We start from the raw sequence: 15389 nt of genomic DNA, 5'->3' as shown, positions 1-15389 counted from the left end.
TAGTCTTTTTAAAGAACTTTATTAAGATGTTTCTCACAAATCAGAGAAAAGCTTATTTACCAGTTAAAGGAAAAGTCTTATTTTACTACACAAGTGAAAATCACCAAAGAAAATCTAACACCATAACTGATAAACTCCAGAGTTCCTAGTTTCCAGTTTTTAAACTATACTATAATGTAGTACTCAAAGCTTTCAGAAAGAATACCAAATTCAGTCACTCCTGAAATTATACATAATAGCACTGAGACTACTTCTTTAATTTCTATGTTCACACATGTGCACAAAATAGCCCATCAAACATAAATCTTCCCTTTCATATAAACAGAGATTAAGATTAAATACAATATACAATACAACTTTTTGAAACAACATTACTAGTACCAAAGCAGGGTAGAACACATATGTTACTAATTAAAGAACCAATAGCTCCTTTTTTACTTTAGATGGCGTCAAATGTTCAACAATATTTTAAAGTTTTTTACATAAAGGCTAACATATAAACTATTTTTTTATGAGAGAAATGTACGGACAGTACCCTTAATTATACCCCTGCAAATAGGGCATTTTCTTAGAGAAGGGGCACATTCCTGGCATACTACCAGATGACCACAAGGAATGAATACAATAGAAACTTCTTTGTCCATACACACTTTACAAGTTCTTTCTTCTTGCAATCTCCTCAATTGTTCTTCTAGTGACAAACCTAGTAACAACAACAAAACTTTAGTGAAACTGTTCCTACTTTACCTCCCATTAAAAAAAATAATAGATTTTTAAAATTAATAATTAAATAATAATTTCACATTGGTCTTAAGTCTTTTTGTTTTACCTGAAACATCTTCTGTTGGAATATACTTCATATTCTTTTCCACTGAGGAAAGATAAACATACAAAAAGCATCACTTTACCAAATACAACTCTGCTTAACCCACTATCTATTTTGTTTTATCTACTATTTATTGAACAACAAAGATTCTAGGTATATATTATCAGAAAATATTTAGCCATACTACTTGGGCAATCAAAGTTTTTTAGAACATGTTAAATTATAGACTATAGTTTGCTAATTAGATTTACTGTTTGTCAAATACAAAGATGAACATAATCCCAAGGATTTCTAAAAAATTTTTACCAAAAAACTCACCAAATAAGTTCTTATATAATGCAGAGTCGATTTCTTTTAGACAGTTTTTGAAGATGTTGGCTGCAGCATTTCCTTTAACTAAAACAGTATCAATAAGTTCTCTTGCTTGTAAAGGTATCTGTGTTTTCTGTTTAATTATATCATGTTCCTGTTTATTAATTATATTGGCCTTTAAAAGATTATCCAGAATAGGAAGCACACATGTCAATTGCTGAAAGAGAGCCATTCTATTCTTCCGAATTAATGACAAATCATCTTCATTTAAAAAAAAAAAAAGAAAGAAAAAAAATCCATTAGATTTTAAAGTACTCCTACTAAAAAGAGGGACAAAATTACTTGTTTGCACATTAATGTCTGTCATTTGGAAAACTTCCAGAAGACTTAGCAAAGGTATATTATATAGTATACAGGTAGGATCTGTTTATTGTCTTTTTATAGTTAATATATTTACATGTTTAGAATCTTGCTTTTTCTTTATTGTGTTGAAAGCAAGCAGAGAATGTTAGAAGACAGTAAAAACTTCCCACCTCTGTACTTTCCTCCCATGGAATACTAACTTCTATTTGCATTATGTCACTTTACTTAAAAAATTTTTTCTTAAGTATAATTGCTATAAAATCTTATATTGGTTAGATTAGTTTCAGCTGTACAATATAGTGATTCAACATTTTTATACCTTACAATAGGAGGTATAAATGGGCAGAAAACATTTCTCCAAAGAGGACATGTAAATGGCCAACCGACGTAGAAAAGATGTTCAACATCACTAATCAGGGAAATGCAAATCAAAACCACAATGACATACCACCTCACACCTATCAAAATGACTATTATCAACAAGTCAACAAAGAACATGTGTTGGTGAGGATGTAGAGAAAAGGGAATCCTTGTGCACTGTTTGTGGGACTTCGAACTGGTATAGCCCCTATGGAAAACAGAATGGAGAGTCTTCAAAAATCTTAAAATAGATGTACCATTCAACCCGGCAATTCCATTTCTGGATATTCATTCGAAGAGAATGAAAACCTAATTCAAAAAGATACATATCACTTTACTTTTATAAGCACTTCTTATGTAAACTGTCTTATTTGATATAAAGTTCCTGTCAATTAAACAAGGTAGGTATGACTGCTTCTCATTTTCAAATAGGGAGAAAAAGACTCAAAAAAGAATGAGTAACCTGTTCAAGGTCACAGGAACCATAAGTTGAAGAACCAGGTCTCCTAGTGTTCTTTTCAACTCCATGCTTATGAAGCAGTACAGTAATCCTCCCTTAACTGGGGTTTCACTTTCCACTGTTTCAGTTACCCACAGTCTGAAAATAGTAAATGAAAAATTCCAGGAATAAACAATTCATAAGTTTTAAATTGAGCACCATCCTGAGTGGGGGGATGAAATCTCACTCTGTTGCAGCTGTGATGTGAATCATCCCTTTGTCCAGTGTATATATGCTATATATGCTATCCACACATTAGTCACTAAGTTAGCAGATCAATTGTCACAGAATTGTAATGCTGTGTTCAAGTAACCTTTATTTTACTTAATAATGGCCCCAAAGCCATTCACATAACTTTTATTATAGTATATTATTATAGTTTTATTATTTAATGTTATTAATCTTACTGTGCCTAATTTATAAATTAAATTTTAACATAGGTATTAATGTACAGGAAAAAACATAGTAAATATGGGTTCAGCACTACCTGCAGTTTCAGGCATCCACTGGGGTTCTTGGAATGCATACCCTATGGATAAGAAGGAACTACTGTACTGCAGTGTTAGAGTCTAAGCTATAAAGTCAGGACAGATAGAGATTCCTGTGCGGGCCTAGCCACTTACTAGCTGTGTGCCTAACCTCCAGATACCTTAGTTCCCTCATCTATAAAATAGAGATAATAGTACCTCTCTCAAAAGATAATAGTACCTCTCTCAAAAGAGATAATAGTACCTCTCGTTGTGAGGATTAAATAAGTATTTGGCATAATATCTGGTACACAACTACCAATATTATTTTGGTACTAATATTATTGGTATTATTATTATTAATGGCTAGGTTTATACCAATTAAAAAAACAAACTGCATATGAATCAAGCCTAATCTTTTTTTAAAAGCAAATGTTTTCTCCTTTAATCTCAAATCACATCGAATCCATTAAATTTCCTATATTTATGGAACATAGGCATGGATTCCCGAGGTATTTTTCAGAAACTTCCTTCTTTTGGTCGTCCCAATCTCCATTATATTTAACTGCCTGTTTTTGGCCTTAAAAAAAACAAACAAACAAAACTTTACATTTATAAGTTTAATGAGAACTAAGTTGTGAAAAGTGAAGTCTATTTTCTCTCCCCTTTTACTTCTTTCTAGAAGTGAAATGCTCAACTCAAAACTATGAAATTCCCTTCTCTGATCATAACTTATCCTTTCACCTTAATAACTGACCTCAAATTTGTTATCTACCTTTTTAAATATTAATATGTCATTCCCAATTCCACTATTAGAGCTGTCTCCCAGCTTCGTTTACTTCCAGTTCTAGTCTAGATACGCCAATTTTGGTTTTGGTTTTCATCTAGATTCTAAAACCAATTCAGTCAGGCATTTCAATGATCTTTTATTAGCACCCCAAACTCTTCCCTATTCCTTCTTTGATCTTGTCTATTGAGAAATCCATAATTCCAAATCCATAATTCGAGATTATTCTCTGAGCCTCACGAAGAGACAGTAACAAAACATTGGTAACTAGATTACAGTGAGTTCATTTAACCTGTGTTTTATTACTGCTTAACCACCCTTAAAAGTTTTCACTCTGCTCAGGCCTTTCACTAAGCCCCTCCCACTTCCCAAATCAATCTATTTAGCAAAAATTTTTGATGTGCTAGGCACTGTACTAAACTGTTTTATTTGAAACATCTCATTTAATTCCACACGATTTGCACTATTATGATTATCCCCATTTTAAAGATGAGAAAGCTGAAGTCTGGTTAAATAAATTGCCAACCTGGTAACTGAGAGAGCCAGGATTTAAAGACAAATCTGTCTCAGTTTAGAGTCAGGTTTTAAACATTCTGCTACATGGCCACACAGTAAGGTTCCCTTAAACCAATCCTATTAATACTTATAAGCTTAAACAGAAAAAGTGTCTCCCAATTCAAATACCCCAATTTACACTGTATATGCAACCTTAACCTCTGCCGGCTCTTTATCTCTTATCTTTCACATACTAGTCTCCACAGCTAGTCTATAAGCTGAGAGCAAGCACCATGATTAGCATAGTATTTGGCACAAGTGTTCATGCTCAATAAATACTTGTCGAAGGAATGATTATTCAAAAGACTTGTTTTGGGAAATCTGAGACTTAACAATCTAGATGAAAACCAAAATCAGTTTCCTATCCTTAGGTTAGACAGGGGCTTTTTATCAAGCCCTAGGATTTCATCATCAGTTCTATTTTTTGTTTCAGGATCACTTACAAGGATTAGAGAGTCAAATGCCATATTAGGAATATGATTTGAAAAAACTTCAAGAGAAATAAGACCTGCATTCGACTTTAAAATCTTGCTTTTTCATAACTTAAATTTGTCTTAAAGAATAAATATAGCTCAAAAAAAGGGTTATGCTAAAATCTTCTGATTAACATATATCAGAGAACATTACTGGAAAAGAAACATATAGAAAAAAGCTATAGTCAGTGGTTCTCAAGTAGGGTGGTCCACTGCCCACAGTGAAGAAGGGCATGTGCAGTTTGGAAATGACTGGGAACTACCAGGAGTTAGTAAACAGACAAGGATGCTAACTGTCCTGCAACATATAAGACAGTCCTATGAGCCTCACTGAGAAATAATGCACTTGACTAACATTCCCAAATACCTGATGCCATTTCTTCAGTTTGTCTCTCCTTCTCCTCTTGTCTTTTTTCATCTTCAGCATTAAGAAGTGCTGACACAATATCATTAACTGTTTTGTAATTCTCTCCAGTTGTTAGGATTTTACTCTGAACTGTCTGTTTTACCAGGCTTCTGCTAAAGCCCATTTCCAAAGCAGCTTTAACCACAGGTGTATTCATCATGACTGCATCTTCTGAAGAACTTTCTCCAGGTCCAAAATGAACAACTAGTTGAAAACACATTTAACAATGTTAAATTCCACAAATATAAAAACATGTGGAAAAATAATGACTATGACATAGTCTTTACTCTCATGCTGCTTATGTATCCTGGTAAGGGAGATGAGCGAGATGCACCAACTACCTATAATCCCAACAAAAGTTTGAACTTGATCAGGATCAAACTGGGGTTAAATAATATGCTGTACTATTTTAAGATACCACTTCCCAAGCTATATTCCAGAGCTGCTTAATGAAATAGTAGGGATGGGGCTTAGGAATCTGTATCTTTTAAATGATTCTGATGTAAAGTTATTTTAGAAACCAATATGCTACACAATTTACAAGTATGAAATTAACTTACTTAAGCCAGGAAAGTGGGGGAAATCAACAAAGACTTTATGGAAAAGGTGGCATTAGAGCTTTGACTTGAAGATGAACAGAATCTAAAGAAATGAAAGATGAAGCAGCAAGAGTAACAGAGACAGGAAGTACAGTAAAATAGAAGACTGGTTCACAAAAATATATATATATGGTTAAAGAAGTAAACAAAATAATATGATTTCAGATTGTGACAGATGCTCTCAAGTATAAGGTGTTTAAAACAAACTAAGAGGCAAGAAGACAATTTAGATAGGGTGATCATGGAAGCATTTTCTGGTAAGAGGGTCAATGATAGCCAATATAGTACTCTGTGAAAATTACAAAAAGACATCATTCTTTAAAACAATTTACTGCCATCTGCTGGAAAACTGATATAATAAACATATAAATATGCAATGGCTACAAAGTGTATGTACTATGCTCCCTTGCTCAAATGTATGTGGGAACCCTATCTTAAGAAATGATACTAGAACAAATACTTGAGTGATAAAAAGGAGTGAGCTATGAGAATATCTAAAAGAAGTCTTTCAGGCAAAGAAAACAGCAAGTGTAAAACCTTAAGTCAACAGTAAAGCTTGATATATTCAGGAAAAGTGAGAGAGGAAGGTGATGCACACATCATACAGAGCCTTGAGAGAAGTTTATATTTTATTCTAAGTTTGCCAGACTATTCTAAAAGGGTTTTAAGCAGGCGACTAATAAAATCTGACTTCTTTTTCATAAGATGATTCTGGCAGCTTGGTAATAAACTTTAATAAATTAAAATAGAATCCGGGAGACCTGTTAGAATACTATAACATAAGGTGACAGCAGGTTGGATTAGGTTGGTAGAAGTGGAAAAGGAGAAAAATGGTAAGATTTGGGGCATATTATAGAGATGAAAGGCCTTCCGATAGATTAAATATACGAAGTAAAGAGAGGAATCAGGAATAATGCCTAACTTGAGTCAACTTTTGACATTTGCAAGTGGGTACCATTAACTGAGATGGGGAAGACCAGAGAAGGAGCATCTGAGGGCTAAAGGACAGGGAGAAAATGTTTGCTTTGGTCATATGAACTCTGACATAACCGTTATAACCAAGCAGAAACTTAAACAGGTAGTTAGTTGGACAAGCCAACCTGGATTTCAGAAAATGGAGAAATAAACCTGGGCTGAGCACTGAGAGGTATTACAGCATTTAGAGGTCTGAAAAAGGAGTAGTCACCAAATGAGACTATTCATAATCAACCAGGGAAATAGGGAAAAACCAAGAGTGTAGTGTCTGGGAAGCCAAGATGTCTTAAGAAGAAATGAAGGAGAATGACGTCAGCAAGACTGCCAAATAAGATCTTTCCTGTTCATATACCCCATTAAAAACAATTTGGAATCCATCCACGGACAAAGTGCCTTTGTGGGAGCTTTGAGATCCAGCCAGAAGATATGAAACCTCAATGCAATCCAAGACCAAGGAGAGCTGTCTTAAGACAGGCCAGTAACTGAGCAGCTGACTCACTGACCATGGTCCTGCCTACAGACTCAGAAACAACTTCATACCCTTCAGGTCTTGGCTATAATCCCATTTAACTTATTCTTGTCACCAACACTACACAGCAAAAGAATGGAGAGGAGCCGGGTCCACCCTGCTTTGGGTAAAAGGCATACAGACCTCAGTACTGGCTGTGGACATTAAAGTTGCCTATGAACTGGATCCAGCCATGGTCCAGGAGCCACCGGAGGTAAACCCACCAGACTGCTCCAACCCATCCCAGCTGCAGTCCACAGTCCTGCTGGCACAGGGACCCAACAAGTGACACTCCCAATAGCACCCAGAGGTCCTAAAATAGTCCTATACTTGACTCCAGTCTCTCTCAGCCCCAGTCCACAGCAGTACTGCTAGCCAGGGACCTGGTGGGAGACACTTTTGTTTGTACCTCAGGAGATCCTAAAACAACTTCAGTCTTCCTAACCACAGTTAGGGAGCATTCCAATCCACTGAGGGACCTCATAGGAGCCATGCCCATCCATGATTCCAGAGCTAGGTCTACAAGACCTCAGTCTTGGCTACAGAACCTGAAACAGCTCTGAGGATCGGTTCCAGCCCCTCTCAGCCATGGTCCAGAGCCCATCCTGCCCATCAAGGGACAAATCCAGTGTCTAGACAGGAGCCCTCCCAGGGACCTGGAGGGAACCACATTCATCTGCATATCTGGCAATAGGCCCACCGTCTGGAACCCAACTGTGGACACTGAAGCAGACCACTGTCCCAATAATAGCCTACTGAACAATGTACTGGAGGTAGTCCCATCCACCAAGGGACCAGATATGATCCACACCAGCCCAAACTCTTGGTAATAAGCCCACCATGCATCCCACCACAGACCCAGCAATAGCGCCTTGTAACAGCTTCAAACAAGCATGACTGCAATTCCAGAAGTAATTCTGTTAGCCAGGGGACCCTACAGAAGAAGAGCTTTACCTGCCAAAACCAGTCTGTAAAGAATAGAAGAGATGCATGCTCCTTCACATGCAGAGACAGCAAGGCAAGGCAACATGTATCATGCAAATCAGGCAAGTATGACCCGCCAAAATAAACTAATAATGTTCTAGTAACCAACTCAAGAAATGGAGAGCTATGATTTGTCTGACAACTGATTTGCCTGACAACAAAAATAATCATCTTAAAGAAACTCAATGAAATTCAAAAGAACGATAACTAAACAAAATGAGGAAAACACATGAACAAAATTATAAGTTTAATAAAGAAATAGAAACCATAAAAAAGAACCAAACAGAAATCCTGGAGCTTGAAGAATACAATGACGGAACTGAAAAATTCGATAGAAAGATTCAGTAACAGACTTGGTCATGCAGAAGAAAGAATCAGAGAACTCAAACGCAGAGCATTTAAAATTAGCCAGTTATAGTAACAAAAAGAAAAGAGAATGAAAAGAATGAAGAAAGCCTATGCGATGATAAAACACTATCAAATAAATGAACACTCACATCATGGGAGCCCTAAAAGAAGAGAGTGTGAAAGGGGTAGAAAGTAAAGAAATAATAATTTTTTAAAAAAGAAGGAAAACTTCCTAAATCATAGATATCTAGGAACAATAAGCTCAAAATACCCCAAGCAAGATCAATCCCAGGATTACTCCAAGGCACATAATTAAAATGTTAATAGTCAAAGATAAAGAAAGAAGTTTGAAAGAAGCAAGAGAAAAACAACTTGTCACAAATAGGGAACCCCCTAAGGCTATCATCAGATTTCTCTGCAGAAAACCTACAGGACAGAAGAGACTGACTTGATATGTCAAAGTGCTAAAAGACAAAAACTGCCAAGAATACTTGCAAAACTGTCCTTCAGAAGTGAAAGAGAAATAAAGACATTCCAGATAGACAAAAGTTCAGGGAGTCCATCAATACTAGACTTGCTTTACAAAAATTGATAGAGATTTTTTCAAGTTGAAATGAAGGGATGCTAAGTAACAGCATGAAACATATAAAAGTGTAAAACTTACTGATAAAGGTAAATACAGTCAAAATAAGAACACCCTATGCTGTAACAATGCTGTGTAAATCACTTTTATCTCTAGTACAAATATTAAAAGACAACAATAACTATAGCTACAATAATTTGCTAATGCATAAATATGAAAAGTTATAACATATAACATCCATATTGTAAAATGTGGAGTAAAGAGAAGTGAAAATGTAATTATTCTATATGATCGAGGTAAACTGTTATTAGCTTAAAATAAACTGTTATAATTTTAAGATATTTTATGTAAGTCTCATGGTAAACCCAAAGAAAAATTTATCAGAAAGGAAGACAGCAAAAAAAGAACAAAGAAACTTTAAAAAGTCAGAAAACAATTAAAATTGTAACGGTAAGTCCTTAACTATCAATAATTAGTTTAAATGTAAACAGACTAAATTCTCCAATAAAAAGACACAGAATGGCTGACTGGATTAAAAACAAAAACAAAAACTGTACTGGAGGTAGTCCCATCCACCAAGGGACCAGACCACACCAGCCCAAATTCTTGGTAACAAGCCCATCATGGATCCCACCACAGACCCGGCAAGAGTGCCTTGTAACAGCTTCAACCAAACATGACTGCAATTCCAGAAGCAATTCTGTCAGCAATTCTTTTACCCACTGAGTATTCTTGGCTCCCTTGTCATGTATTAGTTTTTTCAATAAATGGTACTGGGAAAACTGATATGCACATAGAGAAAAATGAAAATAGACTATCTTATAACATTCATAAAAATTAACTCTAAATGGATTAGAGACTTAGATTTTGAACCTGAAACTATAAAACTCCTAGAAGAAAAGAGAGAGAAAAAGCTCCTTGACATTGGCCTTGGCTATGATTATTTGGAAATAACACCAAAAGCACCAGCAACAAATGCAAAAATCAACAAGTTGGACTACATCAAATTAAAAAGCTTCAGCACAGCAAAAGAAACCATCAACAAACTGAAGAGGCAATCTACAGAATGGAAGAAAATATTTACAAACTATGTATCAGATAAGGAGTTAATATCAAAAAATAATATAAGAAACTCATACAACTCAATAGCAAAAAAACCAAACTACCTAATTAGAAAATAGGCAGAGGACCTGAAGAGGCACTTTTCCAAAGATATACAAATGGCCAATAGGTACATAAAAAGATGCTCAACATCACTAATCACTAGGAAATGCAAATCAAAACTACAATGAAATATCATCTCGCACCTTCAGAATGGCTATTATCAGAAAAAGACCAGAGATAAGTGTTGGCAATGCTGTGGAATAAAGGGTACCCTTGTGCAATGATGGTGGGAATGTAAATTGGAGCAGCCATTATGTAAAAAAGTGTGAAGGGTTTGTTCCCAGGTTTCGGCACCAAAAAAAAAAAAAAAAAAGGGTTGAGGTCGCACAAAAAATTCAAAATAGAACCATATGATCCAGCAATACCACTTCTGTGTAAATATCTAAAGGAAAATAAATTACTATCTTGAAGAGATATCTGCACCCCAATATTCACTGTAGCATTATTCATAGTAGCCAATACATGGAAACAACCTTTAAGAGTCCATCAATAGACGAATGGATAAAAAAAAGTGACTACATGTACACATACATACAGTGGAATATTATTTACCGATAAGGAGGAAATCCTGCCACTATGATGAAATGGATGGACCTTATAAGAGAAATAAGTTATAAGTTCTGCAGATCTAACATACAGCACAGTGACTATAATAATACTGAATTGAATACTTAGAAGTTACTACAAGAATTTTAAATGTTCTCACCACAAAAAAAATTGTGTGAGGTGACGGATGTGTTAACTAACCTTAATATGATAATTATTTTGCAATGTGTATCAAATTATGCCAGTGTATATCTTAAACTTACGCAATGTTGTAAGTCAATTATATCTCAATAAAGCTGGGGGGAGGATGAAATACTCAACTGTTTCAAATGCGGATAACAGGTCAAGTAGTGGATTTGCTAGGATGGTGGTTCTTGGCGACTGACAAGAATAGTTTTTTTTTTTAATCTTTTTTTTATTATGGTGACACTGGTTGACGAAAACAAGAATAGTTTTTAGCAGAACAAGTTAAAAGAAGAATGGAAGATGAAGAAGAAAGTATGCACAGATAAATCTCTCTAGGCTTTTTGTTGTAAAAGGAAGCAGAGAAATGAGACAACCGTAAGATGGCAACATAAGTTCATGGAAATGTTTTGTTAGGACTGGCAATAGTATGTTTGTATGCTGAAATAAATGATTCAAGACAGACTTAAAGATCCATTATGTAAGAGAGGGTAGACTACTGCCAAAGCAAAGTTCTTAAGTTGACACTAGGGGATGAGATTCAGAGGAAAGAGGACAAGTGGAAGAGTTGAACTTAGATAAGGGCAAGGACAATGCAGTCTTCATAAAAGAACAGAAAGCAGAGTATATGAGTACATTACATAGACTGGTGGTTTTGCTGGTGAGAAGATTAAGTAGTTCTCTTTTGATTCTTTTATTTTTCTCAGTGAAATAAGGTTATGAGCTAAGACTAAGGTAAGAAAGAGAGCGTTAGAAACTTATGGAGAGTCTATGGCCATGCTACCCCCAACAAGCCCAATCCCGTCTGATCTCGGAAGCTAAGCAGGGTTGGGCCTCATTAGTACTTGGATGAGAGATCACCTAGGAAGACCAGGTGCGGTAGGCATAAAAAATAAAAAAATAAGGGATTGTAAGCTCACAAGGTCCTTGCAATCTGTGAGGTCAACCTAGGCTTGCCTCACCTAAAAAAAAGAAAAAAAAAAAAAAAGAAACTTATGGAGAAAATGTGAAATAGTCATTTGGAAGTTTAGCACAGTGATTGTTATTAGGGAACTGCAGTAGGAATGCAGGACAGCCCAGTAGAAAGCTGTTGCTACAAATTTAAAGTAAGAACAGTCAGCACTACTGTCTTATCTTTTCCAGTTCTATTATACAGGAGACAGTTATCATATACCCATGTAACTATTTTTCTTTTCCAAGTAGCTACTGCCAACCAAATTCTCAACAACCCTCCTAAGCCATGGTTTGTAGGATTCTTATACATCTTATTCACCTTTTTCTGGTTCTGCTACAAATTTGCCAGTATCCCTCTTTGAAGTGATGTGCCAAGAACAGACCAACCCATCCTAAACATTATTAGTGTAGAAAACAATGGACTACTATCTTTACTATTTTGGACACCATAACATATGTACATTAATACATTAACTAAATATCAGATGTGGCGAAAATTAAATACTAACCAGAAGATATATTTCCTAGCCTTGCACTATAATACTATTTACCTGGCAAGTACCTAACATCTAGCCCCAATTCTTAAATCCTATGTGAACTGGGACTTTTCAAATATACTAGCTTACAGCAAACAACTTTTCCTCCTTGGAGGGCTTATTTGCACCTTTCATTGGTATTCTTTAAACTATTTGTTATCATTGTTTTTCTTTTACATGTGTTTTGTCTCCCTGGTTGGAATGTCAGCACTTTAAGAATAGTATAATTCCAAGAATCTTCTAATGGTGTCATTAATCTTAACAGACACATAACATTTATTAGTTAACTTCCCAACCTTTTCTTCCTATGACCTCAGAAATCCTTTGTTACATATTTTTCATTCTTAACATTCTTACAAAAATTTCCATTCTATATATTTTCGTACATACTTGGTGGATCAGCATTTTCATCTCTAGGAGTGTCCGAAGTTGACAACAGCTATCAAACAGGAGAAAAATTAATAGGTAAAATCAGAAATCTCAAACAACCTGAACAAAGCAACATTATGATAAGTTTCCATTAAGTACTGCACAACTCTTTTGAAAACTAGGTAATTTATATAATACTTCACTTTGCTTTGTTTTATACCTTAATCATCATAAAAATTTCCTTACACTTCATCTACTTCCAAATTGAATTCAAGTATTTCTATAGTTTCAGGAAAGTAAAAAAAAAGCATTAATGATTTCTCATTCCATTCAGAAAGTGATATTTCAGCCAGATCACCCTCAGAGGTTCCAAATTCCTGACAACGTATTTTTTGTTTATTTTTCTGAAAAAGATGGAGGGACACTAAAGACCCTACTCCAACTCTACCACAAATTGTATAGTAAGTACCATGTCAAGTGATTTTCAAAAAGTAATTTTTTTAAAAAGCTTTGAACAAACAAGGTAGTTACAAAAATAAAAATTAAATGTGTCATTAATATGCTTACAAAACCTAACTATAATAAGAAAACAGATGTAAATATCATTTCTAGTGATATTTTTGTAATTATTATTTAGGAGAATCTGATATTGCCAATTATAAAAAGTTATTTACCTGTTCAAGAAGATAAGGATATCTTGCTTGAATCTCATCAACAAACTCCTGTCCTTTCATGCGTATCAAGAACTCACACCTAAACATTAAAAGAAAATTTGTTTGTTTGTTTTATACCAAAAATATAACCCGATCATTCTAGAAAAGTGGCTTTCCGATATTTTCTATTTAATTCCATTAACACAATAACAACAATAAAAGAGTCTAGACCTACAAAGGATCACAAACTGAGGCTTAAAAAATGCTATTCTAGACAATTTACTTTGGGGCTTAACATAGTCTCAGAAACTATAATTCAGTATTCCTAAAATATTATCTTCACAATATAATAACTGCTAATCTTTCCCCAGTGTCCACTCTTCTATATTTGAAGCACAAACCCTTCTTCCAAAAAATAATGAATCACATCTTTTCACCTATATATAATTTAACAGTTTTCCCAAATACTTGTTTTCAAACTACTAGGAAGTTCACATCACATCTGTTTCCATTTCATTCCTTTGTTTTTCAATCTATGGTGCTAGACAACTAGATATCCATGTGCAAAAAACAATGAACTTCAACCTATGTCCATACAAAAATAAACTAAAAATGAATCATATATAAATGTAAAATGTAAAATAATATAACTTCTAGGAGAAAACACAGGAGAAAATCTTCTTTGTCCTTAGTTTAGGTACATATTTCTTAGATAAGACACCAACAGCATAATCTATAAAAGATAGAAATGATAAACTGACATTGACAAAGTTAAAAACTTCTGTTCATCAAGACAGTTAAGAAAATGAAAAAATAAGCCACTGACTCAAAGTCTGCAAAACACATCTGAAGGACTGTATCCAGAGTACATTATGAACTTGCAAATATTAAAAAAAAAGAAAACTTAAAAATGGGCAAAAGATTTGAATAGACACTTCACAAAGATGTATAGATGGCAAATAAGAAGCTTACCATCATTAAAAATTAAACTACTTAAAATCACAGTGAAATACCACTATGTACACATCTCTTAAAATGGCTAAAGTAAAAAAAGACTGACAATACCAAGTGTTGTTAAGAATTTTGAAAACCTGGAGGTGTCATACACTGCAGGTAGAAATTTAACATTTTAAGTGGTACAGCCACTTCAGAAGACAATTTTGCAGTTTCTATAAAGTTAAAAACAAAATTTGCCATACAACCCACCAATAACACCTACAAGCATTTCCCCAAAATAAAAACATGTGTCCACAAATGTTTATTAATGTTTAGAGCAGCTTTTATGCATATTGCTCCAAACCAGAAACAACCCAAATATACCTCAACTGGTGAATGGGTAGAATTTAGTAAAGATCCTATAAACATGCTCAAGACAAGTTTATCACCCAAATAACACAGCTAGCTAGTTGTCATTGTGTTTTGATCTTTATAGTTAAAAAAATTTTTTTTTCTGGGACTGATTTATAGTAATAATGATTAAAGACAGGAAGTATAATAAACCCTGACTGCCCCTTCCGCCAATAAAGTCCACGGGGACAGGGATTTTTGGATTTCTTTGTCTTATTTACTGTTATATATCCTCAGCATCTAAAATAGTATCCAGTAGGCACCCAAATATTTGATAAATGAAATATGTTAAAATATACTGATAACAATTATCAATTTTGGTTTTACTAAAATTAAAGACAATTCACAATTAAAATTTGTTTTCAGAAGTGTTCACAAAAAAAAGCACTCCTAAGCTTTTTCCCTTATTTAACCATTTAAAACAAAACACAAATTACAGAAGTAAGCCAAGATTTTGTTTTGCTTTATAAAGGACAAAATGCAGCAGTTCAAACACTGGAAATGGAAAGCTGTTTTCGTCTTTTTCATACAGTATTAATTTCAAATTATATGTACACAACCCCATAAAACCAAACATTAAGTCATTAAAAAT

The 15389-nt window shown here is 34.4% G+C and overlaps 1 protein-coding gene and 1 pseudogene across 2 annotated transcripts in view; one reads left to right on the top strand and one right to left on the bottom strand.

Moving 5' to 3' along the window:
• The window catches only part of BIRC2 (baculoviral IAP repeat containing 2), a 20602-nt gene continuing 5213 nt past the window's right edge, over positions 1-15389 (bottom strand). The window contains exons 4-9 of one of the 2 annotated variants that reach the window (XM_025043774.1): positions 13472-13550; positions 12819-12867; positions 5010-5252; positions 1145-1222; positions 830-871; positions 1-703 (exon numbers count right to left, since the gene is read on the bottom strand). In XM_025043774.1, the coding sequence (XP_024899542.1) occupies positions 510-703; positions 830-871; positions 1145-1222; positions 5010-5252; positions 12819-12867; positions 13472-13550 (685 nt within the window). In that variant the 3' untranslated portion in view covers positions 1-509. Of the gene's footprint in view, positions 704-829; positions 872-1144; positions 1400-5009; positions 5253-12818; positions 12868-13471; positions 13551-15389 lie in introns of both variants that reach the window. The other variant, XM_006907510.3, reaches the window with a different exon arrangement.
• Positions 11706-11824, top strand: LOC112476229 (annotated as a pseudogene).

The sequence above is a fragment of the Pteropus alecto genome, unplaced genomic scaffold, assembly GCF_000325575.1.
Source record: "Pteropus alecto unplaced genomic scaffold, ASM32557v1 scaffold12, whole genome shotgun sequence".
Taxonomy (NCBI): Eukaryota; Metazoa; Chordata; class Mammalia; order Chiroptera; family Pteropodidae; genus Pteropus; species Pteropus alecto.
This window is presented reverse-complemented; position numbering and strand designations above follow the sequence as displayed.